The sequence below is a fragment of the Cygnus atratus genome, chromosome 1 (assembly GCF_013377495.2).
Source record: "Cygnus atratus isolate AKBS03 ecotype Queensland, Australia chromosome 1, CAtr_DNAZoo_HiC_assembly, whole genome shotgun sequence".
NCBI lineage: Eukaryota > Metazoa > Chordata > Aves > Anseriformes > Anatidae > Cygnus > Cygnus atratus.
Window position 1 is genome coordinate 200,729,526 of NC_066362.1, and position 15,236 is coordinate 200,744,761.

Sequence of the window (15,236 nt, forward strand, 5' to 3'; positions counted from 1 at the left end):
TTACAAAATAACATTCTTCAGCACTTACAAAATACTGTAGATTTCCAGCTTTAGTAAGACAGCATGGTATGTCTGCAACATTAGTGGAGCAACGCTGTGCTAGATAATGCCACGAGTGTCTGCCACTGCATGAAACCCACACACCACACCGCTGCCCCTCCGCCTCGAGCAGCCTGTGCTGCTTCACCTCTCCTCCTAACCCCGAGGTCTCGCTGCAATGCAGGGCACAGAACCAACACACCCCTCACACCACTACAAGACCATGGGAGAATCTTGCACAAAGTACAACCCACTGTCGGTGCTGGCTCTCCCTCTGCTTTCCTTCTGAGGCCACTGTGTTTCTCCTGCCTATGAGAAGGCACCAACAAGCCCAAAATCGCATCTGCAGCCAGGAGGAGGCGGCTCCATCAAATTCCAGTGGATTATCACCCAGGTTTCACTTATTCCTGTCTTCTCCAAGGCAATGCAGCCTTACCAAAATGAGAGGGAAGAATGATGCTCTCAGAAAAGAGATGTTCCAGCATCTCCTTTGAGTAACACCAGCTGCCAGGAATACACCAGATTTGCTGCAACCTCCTACTCAGGCTTTCCATAAAACACCGAGCTACTCTTAAAATGTCTTATTTTCAAGGTACCCAATGACCTGGCCTTAGGATATTTAAAAGAACTACTCAACTGCCTAGGATAAAACCTGTTATTAACTCCACCCTTCAATGGAACTTACATTTGACCAAGATAACCCTTCTCTGTACTGAATCACTTTTCCTTTTTTAAAAAATACACGTATCAGTAAGGCCATGGAAGAGTTCCACCGATGCTAACAGACATCACTGTGCTGCTTTCCATTCCAGATAAAAGGCACAATGTGGCTTGTACTTCTTATTTCCATGTATATAGCATATCAACCATTAAAAAAATAAAAAAGGAAACAGAAGACCTAATAAAACCAATGCCATGATATATATCTGATATGCCATTAAAACCCCGCCACATAAACCAGTACGCTTGTTACTAACATTTTAGGCAGATTTGCTCTCTGCAGGTAAAGAATATTCAGGCTTGAAATGCCTAACACTAAAGATTCGTTTATTCATCAAAAAAATTCAACCCTAGTAGGCATTAAGCATTTGTGTCATAGCAGAACATAACCACTTCTTGTCACCTAATTTGCCAGAATTCTGAAAATCAATAAAGAAAACCCAGATTTCAGAAACTAGAACTGACATCCTCTCACCACAACTTAAGGATTTTTTTTACACTATTAATTTTTAGGCACTAAAGAAATTTTCAGTAGTATCATGGTTTGCAGATGCAGTCTTTATTGCCTTCTTTATCGCCCTTCCTGCAGTTTCACTCCCCTTTCTTCTCTCCAAACCAGGGGATGCTCTATAGATAGGAGAAGGAGCCCAGCTTTCCTAATGTTTTTGTACTCTCAGCTTCCTAAGGGTTAACCAATAAATCCCAGCTTTTCCACTCTCTTATAAGAAATACTCTTCTAGATGCACAAGTGCACAACAACTAAGAGCAAAAGGGAATTTAAAACTAATCATCTACTGTCACAAGACAGATGGCCTAAGAATGTCCAAAGATTTCAGGACTTTGCAGTTTCCTTCTATTTGCATCCACAAGTTACAGCTCTTGATCTCCCTTCATAGCAACACAGGCTGCAGAAAATACAGACATGCTGCTGAAGAAGGATGAAGCAAAAAGAAGCCCTGATATTTCATGATTAAAAACATAGAACAGCAGGGCTGGAAGTACAATATAACAGAGAAAGTTCGAGGAAAAAAAAACCTGAAAGTAACAGACTGAATTCTAAAGAAAAAAAAATCAGATATATTCAAATATTAAGAAATCAGAAGAATTCAAATATCACAACATACCATTTTAAACATCTACTGTTACTTTTCCAGTGATTTGCAAGCCCTAAAGACAAAAATTCAAGCCTGTCCTGCATACAAGGGTAGACATTTGTTATTTAAATGACAGCTGAGTAACTCATATAGAACCGTAAGCTGAAATTTGAAGGAAGTAAAAAACCTCACAGCAACAAAAGTAAAGAATTAGAAGCATAAGTGTGTATAGATTAATTATCATTATGTTGCTGCATTCGTTGCATCTCTGCATAAGTTTAACTTGGCAACTGAACCCCAGAAGAGCCTATTACACTACCTAGTATGTGTATCACTGGATTCTACAAGTATAAGGGTATGCACACGTGAATCTGGGTGAAATTCAGACCGATCACAATGCTTCAGTCCTCAGACAACTGAACTGTTGCTTTCACAGTCAGACTAGATGACTAAGACCTGCACAGCATTAAGAAATGCTTTGATGAAATATGCCCTGCTCCTCGTTGCATGACACCTGTGCCCTCTGTGCCCTACACACACACTGGAAAGAAGGCAAAGGGAGCCAGACCTGCCAGCCTTACCTCCAGAGAAAATATTTCTGGCCCCAGCCAAAACAATTAGTTTGATGCTGTGAATATCATCAGGTAGAGCCTCTTGAGTAAGTTAAGTCAGGCATGTGGGAAATGTTTTCTTTCTACCTGCAAGACTGATCCAGTACTTTGCAGTGTCCCAATACCCACCTGTGGAAATACTGAAAACAGAAAGCTTGTTTGTAAGAAAAACTACTACCTTCCTCATTTCTGCACACAATTAGTCAAAACTTGAAACGCAAAATTCAGATATGTTTCAATGCAGGTCTTTAGCAATATTAGAAGACTTCTGAAGGTAATCCCATACCCACACTACCTATAAATGAAGGGAACAGCAGGATTAATAGATCACAGCAAGACACAATTACAACCTGTCCTCCAAAATCCTTGAGTATACAAGCACCGTAAGGATTCCCTAAATGGCTGATTATGTTTTATGCACCTAGCCCAGACTGGAAGATTCCTCCTTCCTCATTCTGTAAACCAAACACAGTTACTCTTCAACAGAAATCACCCCAGTTTCCCTAAAGTTTAAAACAAGCTCTGATTTAGCTCTCACTACACCACTTCGGCCATTGCAATCTTGAAATATGTAGCTAGATAGAAAACTTTCATATAGATGAAAAACTTTTGTAGCATTTTTTTTAAATGAATTAATTCATTAGTGTTAGGTCAGAGGTTAGACTAGGTGATATGGAGGTTTCTTCCAACCTAGATGATTCTGTAATTTTAGCACTGGTGGAAAAAGCAAGGGATACAAGCTACTGTATCTCTATGACTGTTTTCATGTGAAGGGAAATGAGGGTAGAAAGAAACAACTTTTTTTTTTGTGCATTTATGTACAATATACTATGTGACAATGGATTTGGAAGAAGGGTCCACCCCTCTACTAGAACACAAGAAGTCATGAACATGCCCCTCTGGTATCCTCAGTTTTCACCTATGTCCTTTAGCTACAGACTCTCCAAGAGGCATTGCCTTGGCGTAATGCACATGCTAACAGGCTGACCAATATACCCAAGCTGATGGGTTATGCAGCAGGCCAATAAAACACACAACTTGCACCAACTCTGCTGTACTGAGCACAATTTTTTTTCCTCCTTCCTCCATCAAGCCCCCATTTTCTAAGCTTGTACAAACTTTAAGAACAGTACCCCTTCAAAGTGAAGTTAGCCCACACAAACAACACTGACTGATGGAAACTGAAAAAGCATCATCATTTCTCTCTCGTTCTTTCAGAACAGCAACTAAAATCAAGTAGATTATAGCAAACGTTTAAAAATAAAAAATAAAATAAGAGCTACAGAAGTATTCAGACACCTAGCCAAATCTCCAAGACTCCAAAACTCAGTGACTTTCATAAAATGGCTACCTATGAGGTTTGGGCACATTTAAAATGCAAATTTAGAGATAACCATTAATGCTGTCCAACATCTCGTCCACCTGCCTGACTTCAGGGCTAACCAAAAGCTAAGGCACATTCCTGAGGGTGCTGTCCAAATGCCTCCTGAACACTGACAGGCACGGGGCACCAACCACCTTGCTAGGCAGACTGACCCAGCGTCTGACCACCCCCACGGCACAGGAATTTTCTCTCGTGCCCAGGCTGACCCTCCCCTGGTGTAGCTCTGTGCCGTCCCCGTGCGTCCAGCCGTCGGTCCCAGGGAGCAGAGAGCGGCACCTCCCTCGGCTCTTCCCTCCTCAGGGAGCTGCAGGGAAAAAAACTAAAAGCAAAGCAATCCTCAGTATTTAAACTAGTGAAGAAAATCCCTTATATCACTCAAGTGACAGGCAGAACTACAGACTGTCAGATATCTTTCTAAATTATATTCAAATATTTGTACACCTAACATTTAAATGTATGTTAATTATATGTTCTCTTCTATGTTTTTGTTATTTTTTCTTAATTTTACGAGGACATTAATCCCTTGCATTAAAAATGATTTTTAAGCATTTTGTATTAACAAACTCAAAACACCCTCAGGTTACATTTGCGTTTTGAAAGACATTGTTGTCCAAATCAGCAACTTGTTTCACATGCCTCCTCCTAAATATTCAAATTTGCTGTTCTTCAATTAGCTGGTCCCGCCCTGATTTCACAGATTACAAAACCTCACTTCCAGATATTTTTATTTCCTAAGTCAGCTCCTGCAATACTCCGAGGAAGACTGCGCTCTGCTGCTCTCTCCTCTGATGTTCTCTGTCCCTTGAGAGATGTTATATGAGGATTACCATTAGGGGGTTGGGTTGTTTTCTCATGTTTGGTTTTGGTTGTTTGCTTTTTGTTTTGTTTTTTAAACTTTCCGTGTCATCCACCCAACTAAAAAAGAAACAGATAGGAACACTCATGTACTCTTTGAATGACATCTAAATTACCTTCAGTCCTGGCATCATTCTCATTCCACGGAGGCCTGTCTTCACCACTTGTTTCCCTTATACTTAAAAAAAAAAAAAGTAAGTCCTTCATTCTCTTTGAAATGCCTAACTCGGTACAATTTTCAGTAATTTACTTCTTACCTTGAATTCCTGCACTCAGTTGTATCAGCTTAAGAGAACAGACCTATGTTTGCTTTATAAGCAGCCCTTTAAGCATGTTTGCTAGCTCCCAGTGCTTGCACTGCCTTCGCTGAGATCTGTTCGGTCATTCGAGGCTGGGCTTTCCCTGGTTTTCACCACTACTGAGATGCAGGCTCCAGGCTGCTCCTCACATCTTTCAGCATAATGAATTCAGCTGGACTGAAGAATTTAACTGATTCTTTTGAAATTCTCAAACTCTGCCCCTTTGAAACATAAACATCTCATCGAAGGACTGTTTTTCTTTATTTTCTCTTTATGAGAGGATGTTACTGGTCAACCCAACAGACCAGAACGGTCGCAGCCAGGAATGAAGATGTTGCAACCAGGTTCTTTCTTTAGTAACACTTAAGCCAACTTTAGTCCTCATTAAACTGGCGTGCAGAAGAAGCTAAAGGCAGGAACACGCTGACCTGTAGGTCATTCATAGCACAGCCCGGAGGTATGGGACACTGCACAGCCCTAAGATGACCAGATGTCCCAGCACAACGCAACCACTGCGACTCCACGACCCTCCCTGACAGAAGCACGTCACATTTCCTGATGGCCCACCCCTGAGACCCAAGCTGGCATATAGAAGCACAACCACAAGCAATGCTAACATCCTTCTCAGCCTCCCCACCTTACTTCACAGAATCACAGAATTGAAGGGGTTGGAAGGGACCTCAGGAGATCATCGGGTCCAATCCCCCTGCCAAAGCAGGTTCCCTAGAGCAGGCTGCCCAGGTAGGTGTCCAGATGGGCCTCAAATATCTCCAGAGAAGGAGTGCCCCTTCCAAGCGTGCAATGGTTCACAGCACAAATAATAACAACAAATTGCATTTTAACATATGCAGGAATTCTGCACTATTTTAGAACACCATCTGTCCAGCAGCCCTCTCACACGCCTCAGAAAGATGCCACACAGCGACTGTGCCTACAGAGCCAGGTAAGACAGGGCTGTTTGGTGCATGCTAACTCGCAGACTGGGCTCCAGATGAACCTAAGCAGCTCTCCCTCCAAGACACCACAAGGGAAGCAAGGCTGAAGCACCATGGGCACCGTCCGGCCTTGGGGTTGCTCTCTGGCCTTATCCCACAGGGATGTAAACACGGCCAGGAAAGCGCCGTGACACCACTCCCACTTGATTCGGTCTTACCTTGATCTTTGGCTGGTGATGCTGTCTTTCATCCAGCAGTTTTGAAAATCATTCATTAGCTAAATAGGTTCATTCTTGTCATGGCCTGATGTTGACCGGTGACTAATCAGTGAAGAGACCTGCCAGCGTCCACGTGCAAGACTACCCATGCTCTTAGCAGTACAAAGAGCCCTCCCATGTTTACATAGAAAGAAAAACGATTTATTCTTGTATGCTTGCTGATAAGACATATATTTAACGCTATTGTATAAAACACTGCCCTAGGGAGTTTACAGAATAAATAAGATAGATAAAATAAATAAGCCTAAGAAAAAGAATACTGATACACAGGGGTCAAACAGAGACAAAAGAAGGTATCAGCACTGGAATGGTAAGTAGAACAAATTTGAAATGGTAAGATAAAAAAAATCAATTGGCATTTAAGAAACTGAGGTAAGAGTGCTGTATTCAGCTCTGGGGCCCCCAGAATAAGGAGGACATGGAAGCATTAGAGCGAGTCCAGAGGAGGGCCACAAGGATGATTAGAGGGCTGGAGCACCTCTCCTGTGAAGACAGGCTGAGGGAGTTGCAGTTGTTCAGCCTGGAGAAGAGAAGGCTCCAGGGAGACCTTACAGTGGCCTGCCAGTACCTAAAGGAAATCTGGGGTGGGACTCTTTGTCAGGGAGTGCAGGAGTGATAGGACAAGGGGGAATGGCTTTAAACTAAACTAAACTAAACGAGGGGAGATTGAGATTAGATATATGGAGGAAATTCTTCCCTCAGAGGGTGGTGAGGCCCTGGCACAGGCTGCCCAGAGAAGCTGTGGATGCCCCATCCCTGGAGGTGTTCAAGGCCAGGCTGGATGGGGCTTTGAGCAACCTGGTGTGGTGGGAGGTGTCCCTGCCCATGGCAGGGGGTTGGGACTGGGTAGGCTTTAAGGTCCCTTCCAGCCCAAACCATTCTGTGATTTTATGAAGGCTATTACAAGTACAATAGGAAACAGCCATGGCATGAGCATGAAAAATACCAAAAATTAGACCAAAATCAATGTGAAATGAGTATGAAAAGCAAGACCAAAATAATTATGAAGAATGTATAAGAAGAAATGAATTGAAAGAAATCAATAAAATACAGCAAGCCCCAAGGACCATTAAAAATACAGTGGAACGGCTGGCTCAGGATACACCTATTCTGCCAAATAATGGCTGAGCAAGCCCCCAGCTCAGAGGACAAGCCAAATGGACCTGCTGGCATCCACCCTGCTCTGGGTCCAGTGCTCCTCCCTCCTGCGCCAGTAGATCTGTCTCAGAGAGAGGTATTTGGAGCCAGAGCTGCACTGACCATGAGGGTGGACCACTGCAGGGCCACAGCTGGAGCTGTTCCCCAGCAATTTATTTTGGGCAGAGGAAGGGCAGGAGATGTAAGGCACGGGGAGCTGGTGCTGGGCAGGGCACTGGGGAGGTCAGGTCAGAAAAGGGGGGAAGGATCCTGCCTTAAATTAAGCAGGGACAGATGACCAGAGCAGGAAAACGAAGAGGTGAAGGACACACATGACTTGGCAAGAAGTCAGAAGAATGAGCTTTACAGCAAAGCAGCAATCAGACAATTTTTACTGTAGTAGAGGAAGCATCACCATCATATCTGATTACCTCAGATACATAACAAAGACTTCCTATCACTGACCAAGCACTTTCATCCACTAGAAAACATGTACCACCATCAAACAAGTGCCAAAACCCTTCAAACCCTCAGGAAACAGAGGACTTTGCCCTAACGCGTGTCACGAATGGCAGATTTCCCATGCGAGGTCAATGGAAATCAAAAGGCAACAGAAGCCAAGGCTTCAGACCTGGTATTTCAGCCACTCATTTCTGGGCCCTTCATCCCCCAGCTTTATACAACCTAACCGTGAAGTCATATTCTACTCCTACACTCAGAATTTCTAGGAAAGCCCAAATTCTTTAACTCTGATAATGTAAGATCACACCTCCAAATTGGTGTTTTGGTTTGTTTTTTTTAGCATTGTCTAATCTAAAATGGACACAAAGAGAGAATACATCAACTTTTGATGAAGGCCTTTTTCAGCAACATTTTTTAAAGACATTAAGGCAGGCAGTTTTAAATAAGCATAATTATATTTATTGGTGGTTGTTTGTCTTTGGTTTTTTGAGACAGCAATTTTTAACTTTTTCTTTTCCCCCCTCGTAGTGTTTTCACCTGGGAGCCTCAGTCAATACTATAACTACTGAAGACAAAGCTTCAGAACCTTTCTGGTGAGTAGTGTATCAATATGCAGCACCTGTGGCATCTTTCTCTCTTTGAGCCCTCAAAGTTTGTGTTCTCTTCTACTGTATAGCACAGCTCCAAAATACGGACTGAAGAGAAACACCACACATTTGTCCCTGACCTGCTGGTCACAACAATCCTACAGAAGATGGGAGTTTGCATTGTATGGGCTGAGGAAGACTCAGAACTCTGCTCTCCCACGAGTTCACCTGGAGGTCCAGTTATTTAGCCAACATACAAAAGGCATCTCTCTCCTTTGGGTGCGAGAAGGCACGAGCAGCTAAGACACAAGATCATGACTGAAAGCGGCTGCGGTAATGGATTTGGTGGATTTCATAACTGTAAATACATATAAAACAGGCCTCTCAGAAGACCCACGCACAGGGACGCTTGGTTTGGGAAATGCAAGCAGCCTTAGTTATGAAAGACGCATTCCTGCCAGCCACTCCACATCAGGAAACACGGCCAAAACGTCAGTGAGGCTGCATACCCATCGCAATCTCCAAATTCTTCAGCTACCACCTTCTTACCCTCTCATTCCATCTGCAGCTTTACTCAAGTGGTCTATAACCCTAAAAGCTCTCAGGTTATTTTCAAGACACTTCAGAAGTTTAATGACTCAAAAAAAATATAACAACTTTTCCTCCAAATGCACAATAAGATGTCAGAATATTACCTATAAACCCAGGACTTGATTTTTTTGCACTGACACAACATGCAAAAGGTATAAGCAAGGAGTGAAACCCTATTCCAAAGGAATCCACAGCTCAACACCTTAGTGGATTGACGTTTTCAAAAATGACCCTTATATCCAGGCACTGCTCCACTTGAGCCAAAGTCCAGGGATCTAAGGAGCAGTGCGACACCACTGTCATTTTTCAGGAAGCCATTTAAGGTTGCTCAAGCAGCCGGGTATCTCTGGATCTAAAAGATTTTACAAGTTACCTGGGGTGCTTCAAACCAAGCAGAGCCACTAGCCGGATGTACAACTCCACCCCAATAAAACCCACATTACCCAGCGTATAAACACTAGGAAGATCCTTTTCCCCAAAGGATAGCATTTAACGAAGTATTGATATAGCTAATAGATAAGCCCTCGCGTATTAAGGAGTAATAGAGACACAGATGTTTCCGCAGGTGTGTGTTACTGATGGACAGATAGGGTAGAGGTACAGCGGTGTTTATACACACAGCCTACACACCCTAAACACAACCCAAACACACGTTGTCTTCTGATCTCTTTGGAGAGTGGCCAAATCCACGGTACTAGGGGAAGGAGTACTCGTTAAGATGCTCTGAAAACGAAAGGGACAGAATTAATACAACTACTCAGTCCCAAAAAACGTCACTGCAATTACAAGAACTTTATTCTCATAAATACTTTGTCATGACAAGAGGTTACAAGAGCCATGAAGGGAGATGCACTGCATGGGAAGCTACTTTAGCATAACTTTTCTCACACAGAAACATCCCTAAAACAGAAAAGGGAGTTGAAGTGTTGAAAATTGAAAGCAAACTGTCAATTCAAAAGAAAATTGCATTATAGTTTTCTAGCCTAGAATGTAAAGAAGTGTAACAAGCAACAGAAGCCCTTGTACTTTTTCCCTGCAGAATTCTCTCTAAAAACAAAATCCTCATAGAAATCAATCCCTATTTATTTTAATTATAATGCAATTAACAACACAGCATAGAAGACACTGTCATTAATTACATATTACTTGAGTACATTATGAAACCCTCACTATAACACTGAAAGCGTTTATTAAAATCGAATACAGCACTACGAGTATTTCGAACACTACTCTATAATTTCTCTAGTGCTAAGTACGATACAGAAATACTTCACATGGAGCATTTCTCACCACTTTCTCCCACCTCAGTTGCCACCTCTGCCCCTTATATCAACCCTTCCAGGGAGGGAAATTTATTTTATTGTCTTTCCCTCCAACACCAAACATATTACTGAAGTTTCTCAAACAGATCTAAGCATCTGGAAAAAATAACGAAGGGTCGCTCACTGCATCTACAAATTGCTATCTGACTAAGTATACTTTTGGGGAGTGACATTTCAATTTAGATATAAAACCTACATTTGCTAAACCAATCAACCAGTACTGGAGCAAAATAAAGACAGTGAAAGTACGATTATCTGAAGATTTATTTTTCCAACCAAAAAAAAAAATACTTAAATACTGTTATTAAAAAACCACCACCATGCAGCACTATTTAATAGCAAAGACTCTTTCTAGCTATTTACTGAAAGCCACAGTGTTACACACCAAGCACTAGCACCGCCTAAGCATGTCTCCATCGGCGTCCCAATGACTGAAGAGCAGCAAAACGCCAGAGACACAGGGTGCAGATGTTACAAGTTTGGGCTCTGGATTATAACTGTCCCTAACCTATAACTGTCAGATGGGGACTAAGTAGAACTAGCAACATTCTGAACATCCACGGATATGACTAGAGAAATAAGATAACTTAGATTCATCCCATAACATGACTCTAAGAATGTAGGACTGAATGTTTGTGCTATGCGACTGTGACGTTTCATTTGCAAATACAAGGATTTCAAATACAGCTTTAAGTCTGACAAAGAATTACTTAGCGATGGTTCATAACTTAGGAGAGCTCCTTCCCTGCCAAGCTACTTAGTGTGCAAGGCCTCCCCTTCACCCTCTGCAGCCCCTACTGCACCCTTTCACTCTTCACCCTCCGCTGGCTCTGGTGCTCTATAAGACTTCATAAAGAGTCAATTCAATTCATTAATGCAGCTGAAAATTCAGCTAAAAGCGGGCAGTAACCTCCTTCTGGGCTAGTGAATGAACCTGCTCACAGAGGGCGATGATCAAGTCCGAGACCACACGAAGGAAGGAATACAATTACGTGTCTGGGAGCACAGGAAGGTGAGGGCTTCCTCCCTCTTTAGGTAACTGAGATTTCAGAGCAGCTCAGATTTAGATTACTCTGGTAGGTTAAACATCATTAACAAAGACTTCAGAAAATTAAACACTGTCAATAAGGCAGCGTAAAAAGCTGGTGCAGTCATTTTGCATCTTGCATGACACTGGTTGGAAAAGTTCCCACCCTACCTTGGATTTGTGACAAGACGTTTGTGGGTCCACAAAGTCATAGGGAATGGGAAAAAAAAATGGGGATTTGGGGGTTTGTTTTCCTTTTCAGAGAAAAAAGGGGGAGCTTTCCACCAAACCTACAACTGCAGGAGCTGTGACATAGCTATGAGCAGGACTTACTTACAAGGTTGAAGAACTCTGATTTAACCAGGGAGCTGTTTAAGCTGCTTTTTCCTTAGCCAGACCTGACATATCACCACACCTCACATCAGGCCCACTCTCTACAGGTACAAGTGTTCACGTTTCTGCACGGCAAACTGGATCAGAAAACAGATCCAAGGGAAAAATTACTGGGTCACAGCAGGGAGGTGGAGAAGAGGGAACGTCCTTCTCTATATTCATATCCTGAGCCAGCACACTGTGCCCTCACACAAACAGCTGCCACTTCTGTTTGTGCCAGCTCGGTGTGCAAACCTTCACTGCCAGGCATGGCAACTGCACAGGTCCACGCTGCTACCAATCATTCACTTTTCTTCGCATGGCATGCGATACTGTCACAATTTTCAGTCAAAGGTACGCTTAAACTCATTACGCCAGGACTGCTGCAAACCCATTCTTTCCCTTGTATTTCATGTCTTGATCATTTTATTGCACCAGCACTGGTACAGAGTGGAAAGTACAGACTCACTGACCTGTTTTTCTGTATTTCAGACTTCTTTTGCAGCCAGCTCCCTGCTCAACCCTCCGAGCACCGTTACAGGAGAAACACAAAGGTGGGGACAGCAGGAAGTGCTTACCTGCAGCAATCCCAGCAGAGATCAGCTTTCAGGATACGTTTACACAGACGGATGCAAACAGATCCCAGTCCCCTACCTACACCCTAACTTGCTGGAAGCAAGCCAGCCGCAACTGAGGTGATATAACCGAGTCTAACTGCGCGCACAGACTAAAACACCTCACCTGTAGGGTACTCTCTAACTCCTCCAGCCTTAGTATGTGTTTTTAGCCTTGCCTCTTTATTACACAGTGGAACCTCGCTCGATCCTAAGGCACTGATTATCCAGACTCTATTTCCAAGGTGCCACCGACAGAACCACACGCAGGCTTTGCTCTTGGCCTCCTAAGCACAGAGAAGCGGTGAAGACACCCAACACGCTCCTACCACACCAGGTTCACCCCCCCCAGCATTTGCTGCCACCAGCCCCAAACCCCCCCCCCTTTACACCCTGGAAGCAAGCTGCACCCCCAGACCCCATAAAACAACCTTTTCACACCACCCTTTCCACCCTGCACCCTCAGACCCCTCCCAAAACAATTTTTTACACCCCATTTACAGCCTGCATCCTCAGACCCCCAAAACAGCCTTTTTTACACCCCTCCTTACACCCTGCTCCCCCAGGCCCCCAAAGCAGCCTTTTTTGCACCCCCCTTTAACACCCTGCACCCCCAGACCCCCAAAACAGCCTTTTTACACCCCCCTTTACACCCTGCACCCCCAGACCCCCAAAACAGCCTTTTTACACCCCCCTTTACACCCTGCACCCCCCAGACCCCCCAAAACAGCCTTTTTACACCCCCCTTTACACCCTGCACCCCCCAGACCCCCCAAAACAGCCTTTTTACCCTTTTCATCCCAGCTGATTGCTGCCCCTGATACCTGCCCTACCTTACCTCCACCAGCATCCCACAGACCCCCCCCAGACCCCCCTCCCTGCTCCTCCTTACACACCCCCCACCTCCAAAACACACTCCCCCCACTCTTCTAATCCCTATACATTTCCCAAACACCCCTTTCCCTTATCCACTTCTCTTCCCTTACCTCTTTCCCTTAAATCTCTTCCTTTACCCCCTCCCCTTACCCCCCCTTCCCTTTAACCCCTCCATTCGCCACTTTACCCCTTCCCTTACCTCCTTCCCTTCCCTTTACCGCTTCCCCTTCCCTTTACCCTTCCCTTTACCCCTTCCCTTCCCTTTACCCTTTCCTTTACCCCTTCCCTTCCCTTTACCCTTCCCTTTACCCCTTCCCTTCCCTTTACCCTTCCCTTCCCCTGCAGACCACCCAAACCCCATCCCAGCACCCCCCCTACACCCCCTCTTCCCCCCCCCCCCCAGCCCCGGGGGGTTGTCACCCACCAGGTAGAGGGTGCCGTAGATGCGGAGGGACTCGGCCAGCGCCCCCTGCGTGACGTGCAGGACGGCGAGGGAGCAGCGGGGCTGCCAGGTGTGCCCGATCTCGTAGCACCCGTGGGGGATGGATTTGCTCAGCGCCGCCATCTTGGGGACGCCGCGGAGGGGAGGGGAGGGGGGAGGGGGGGGGGGGGGGGAGGAAGGACGCGGAGGAGGAGGTGGGGGGGGAGCGCGTCACGGCCGCTGCCCGCCGCCGGGGTTACTCGCGGGCAGCCGCGGCTCTCGCTCCCCCCTCCCCTCCAACTCCCCTCCACGCCACGCCCCCCCGCCGGGCTCGCGTGAGGCCCCGCAGCCAATCGGCGGCCTCCGGGGAGGGGGGGGCGGGGCGCGGGAGGGATGCGGGTGGGGGGCAGAGCCTGGGGGGGTGGGGGGGTGAATGGGGGGGGCGGCGGGAACTATGGGGGGGTGTAAAAATGTAGGGGGGGGTGTAAATGTAGGGGGGGGGGGTGGTAAATGTATGGGGGGGGTGTAAATGTGGGGGGGGGGGGGTAAATGTATGGGGGGGGTGTAAATGTATGTGGGGGGGGGTTTGTAAATGGTGGGGGGGGGGTTGTAAATGTATGGGGGGGGTGTTTAATGTGTGGGGGGGGTGTATGTAAGTTATGGGGGTTGGGGTTTAATTGTAAAGCCTGGGGGCGCAGAAGGGGAAGGGGGGGGGTGTTGCAAAGCCCTGGGGGGGCTTGCAAGGCCTGGGGGTTGCAAAACGAGGGGGCGGAGGGGTGTTGTAAACACTGGGGGGGGGGGGGGGGAAGGGGGGGCTGCAAATGGAGGGGGGGTGTGTTGCAAACCCGGAGGGGGGCTGCAATTGAGGGGGAGGAAGGATGTTGCAGCCATCTTCTGGGGGGGGGGGGGTTGCAAACCCTTGGGAGGGGTTGCGAGCAAGAGGAGGAGGAGGGGTGTTGCAAAACCCTTTTGGGGGGGGGGTTGCAAACTTTGGGGGGAGGCTGAAAACGGAGGAAAGGGGGGTGTTGCAAACCTCCGGGGGTTGGTTTGCAAACGCTGGGGGTTGTGTATGGGGCGGGGGGGGGGGGGGGAGGTTTGCAAACCATTGGGGGGTGCAAACAGGGGGAGTCGCTCCCTGCAGTGTGCTTCCCGGGTGTGTCGGCACCCCGGACAGCCAAGTTCTCCTCGGTTTGCAGGGGGGCCATGCAGCTTTCCAGCACTCCTCCCCCCCCGGGGGCAGCGGCTGCCCCCGTGGCCAGGACAGTTGCAAAACTGGTGCATGGGTCCGCTGTGAAATGCTGGTTTATTTGGGGCTGGGATTTGGGGGTACGTCCCTACGAAGGGACAGCTTGCGAACACCCTGCCCTGCAGCAAGCACCCCGGGTAGGGATGGTCTGGGTACGGTCAGGGCAGGTCATTTCAAGGCCTCGGTGGACAAAGGGTCCCAAGGGGAAGCTCAGGGGGGTCAACCCGCAGTCAGGTGCGGGCTGGGAACAGCTCCACGGCAAGGAAATTCCTTTTCCATCCCGCCCGCCTCCTGATTTCCCCCCTGCAGAGCTCCCCTCGCTGCTCAGACCGAGCCCGGTGCCCACCAGCCGCACCAAATTTGCCC

At 46.4% G+C, this 15,236-nt stretch overlaps 1 protein-coding gene across 2 annotated transcripts in view; it reads right to left on the minus strand.

Annotated features, from left to right (window-relative positions):
* TMEM135 (transmembrane protein 135) overlaps positions 1–13,957 on the minus strand; it is a 181,451-nt gene extending 167,494 nt beyond the window's left edge. The window contains exons 1-2 of one of the 2 annotated variants that reach the window (XM_035542445.2): positions 4,961–5,181; positions 4,820–4,881 (exon numbers count right to left, since the gene is read on the minus strand). In XM_035542445.2, the coding sequence (XP_035398338.1) occupies positions 4,820–4,843 (24 nt within the window). In that variant the 5' untranslated portion in view covers positions 4,844–4,881; positions 4,961–5,181. Of the gene's footprint in view, positions 1–4,819; positions 4,882–4,960; positions 5,182–13,627 lie in introns of those variants that run through there. The other variant, XM_035542443.2, reaches the window with a different exon arrangement.
* Between the last annotated feature and the right edge of the window lie 1,279 nt (positions 13,958–15,236).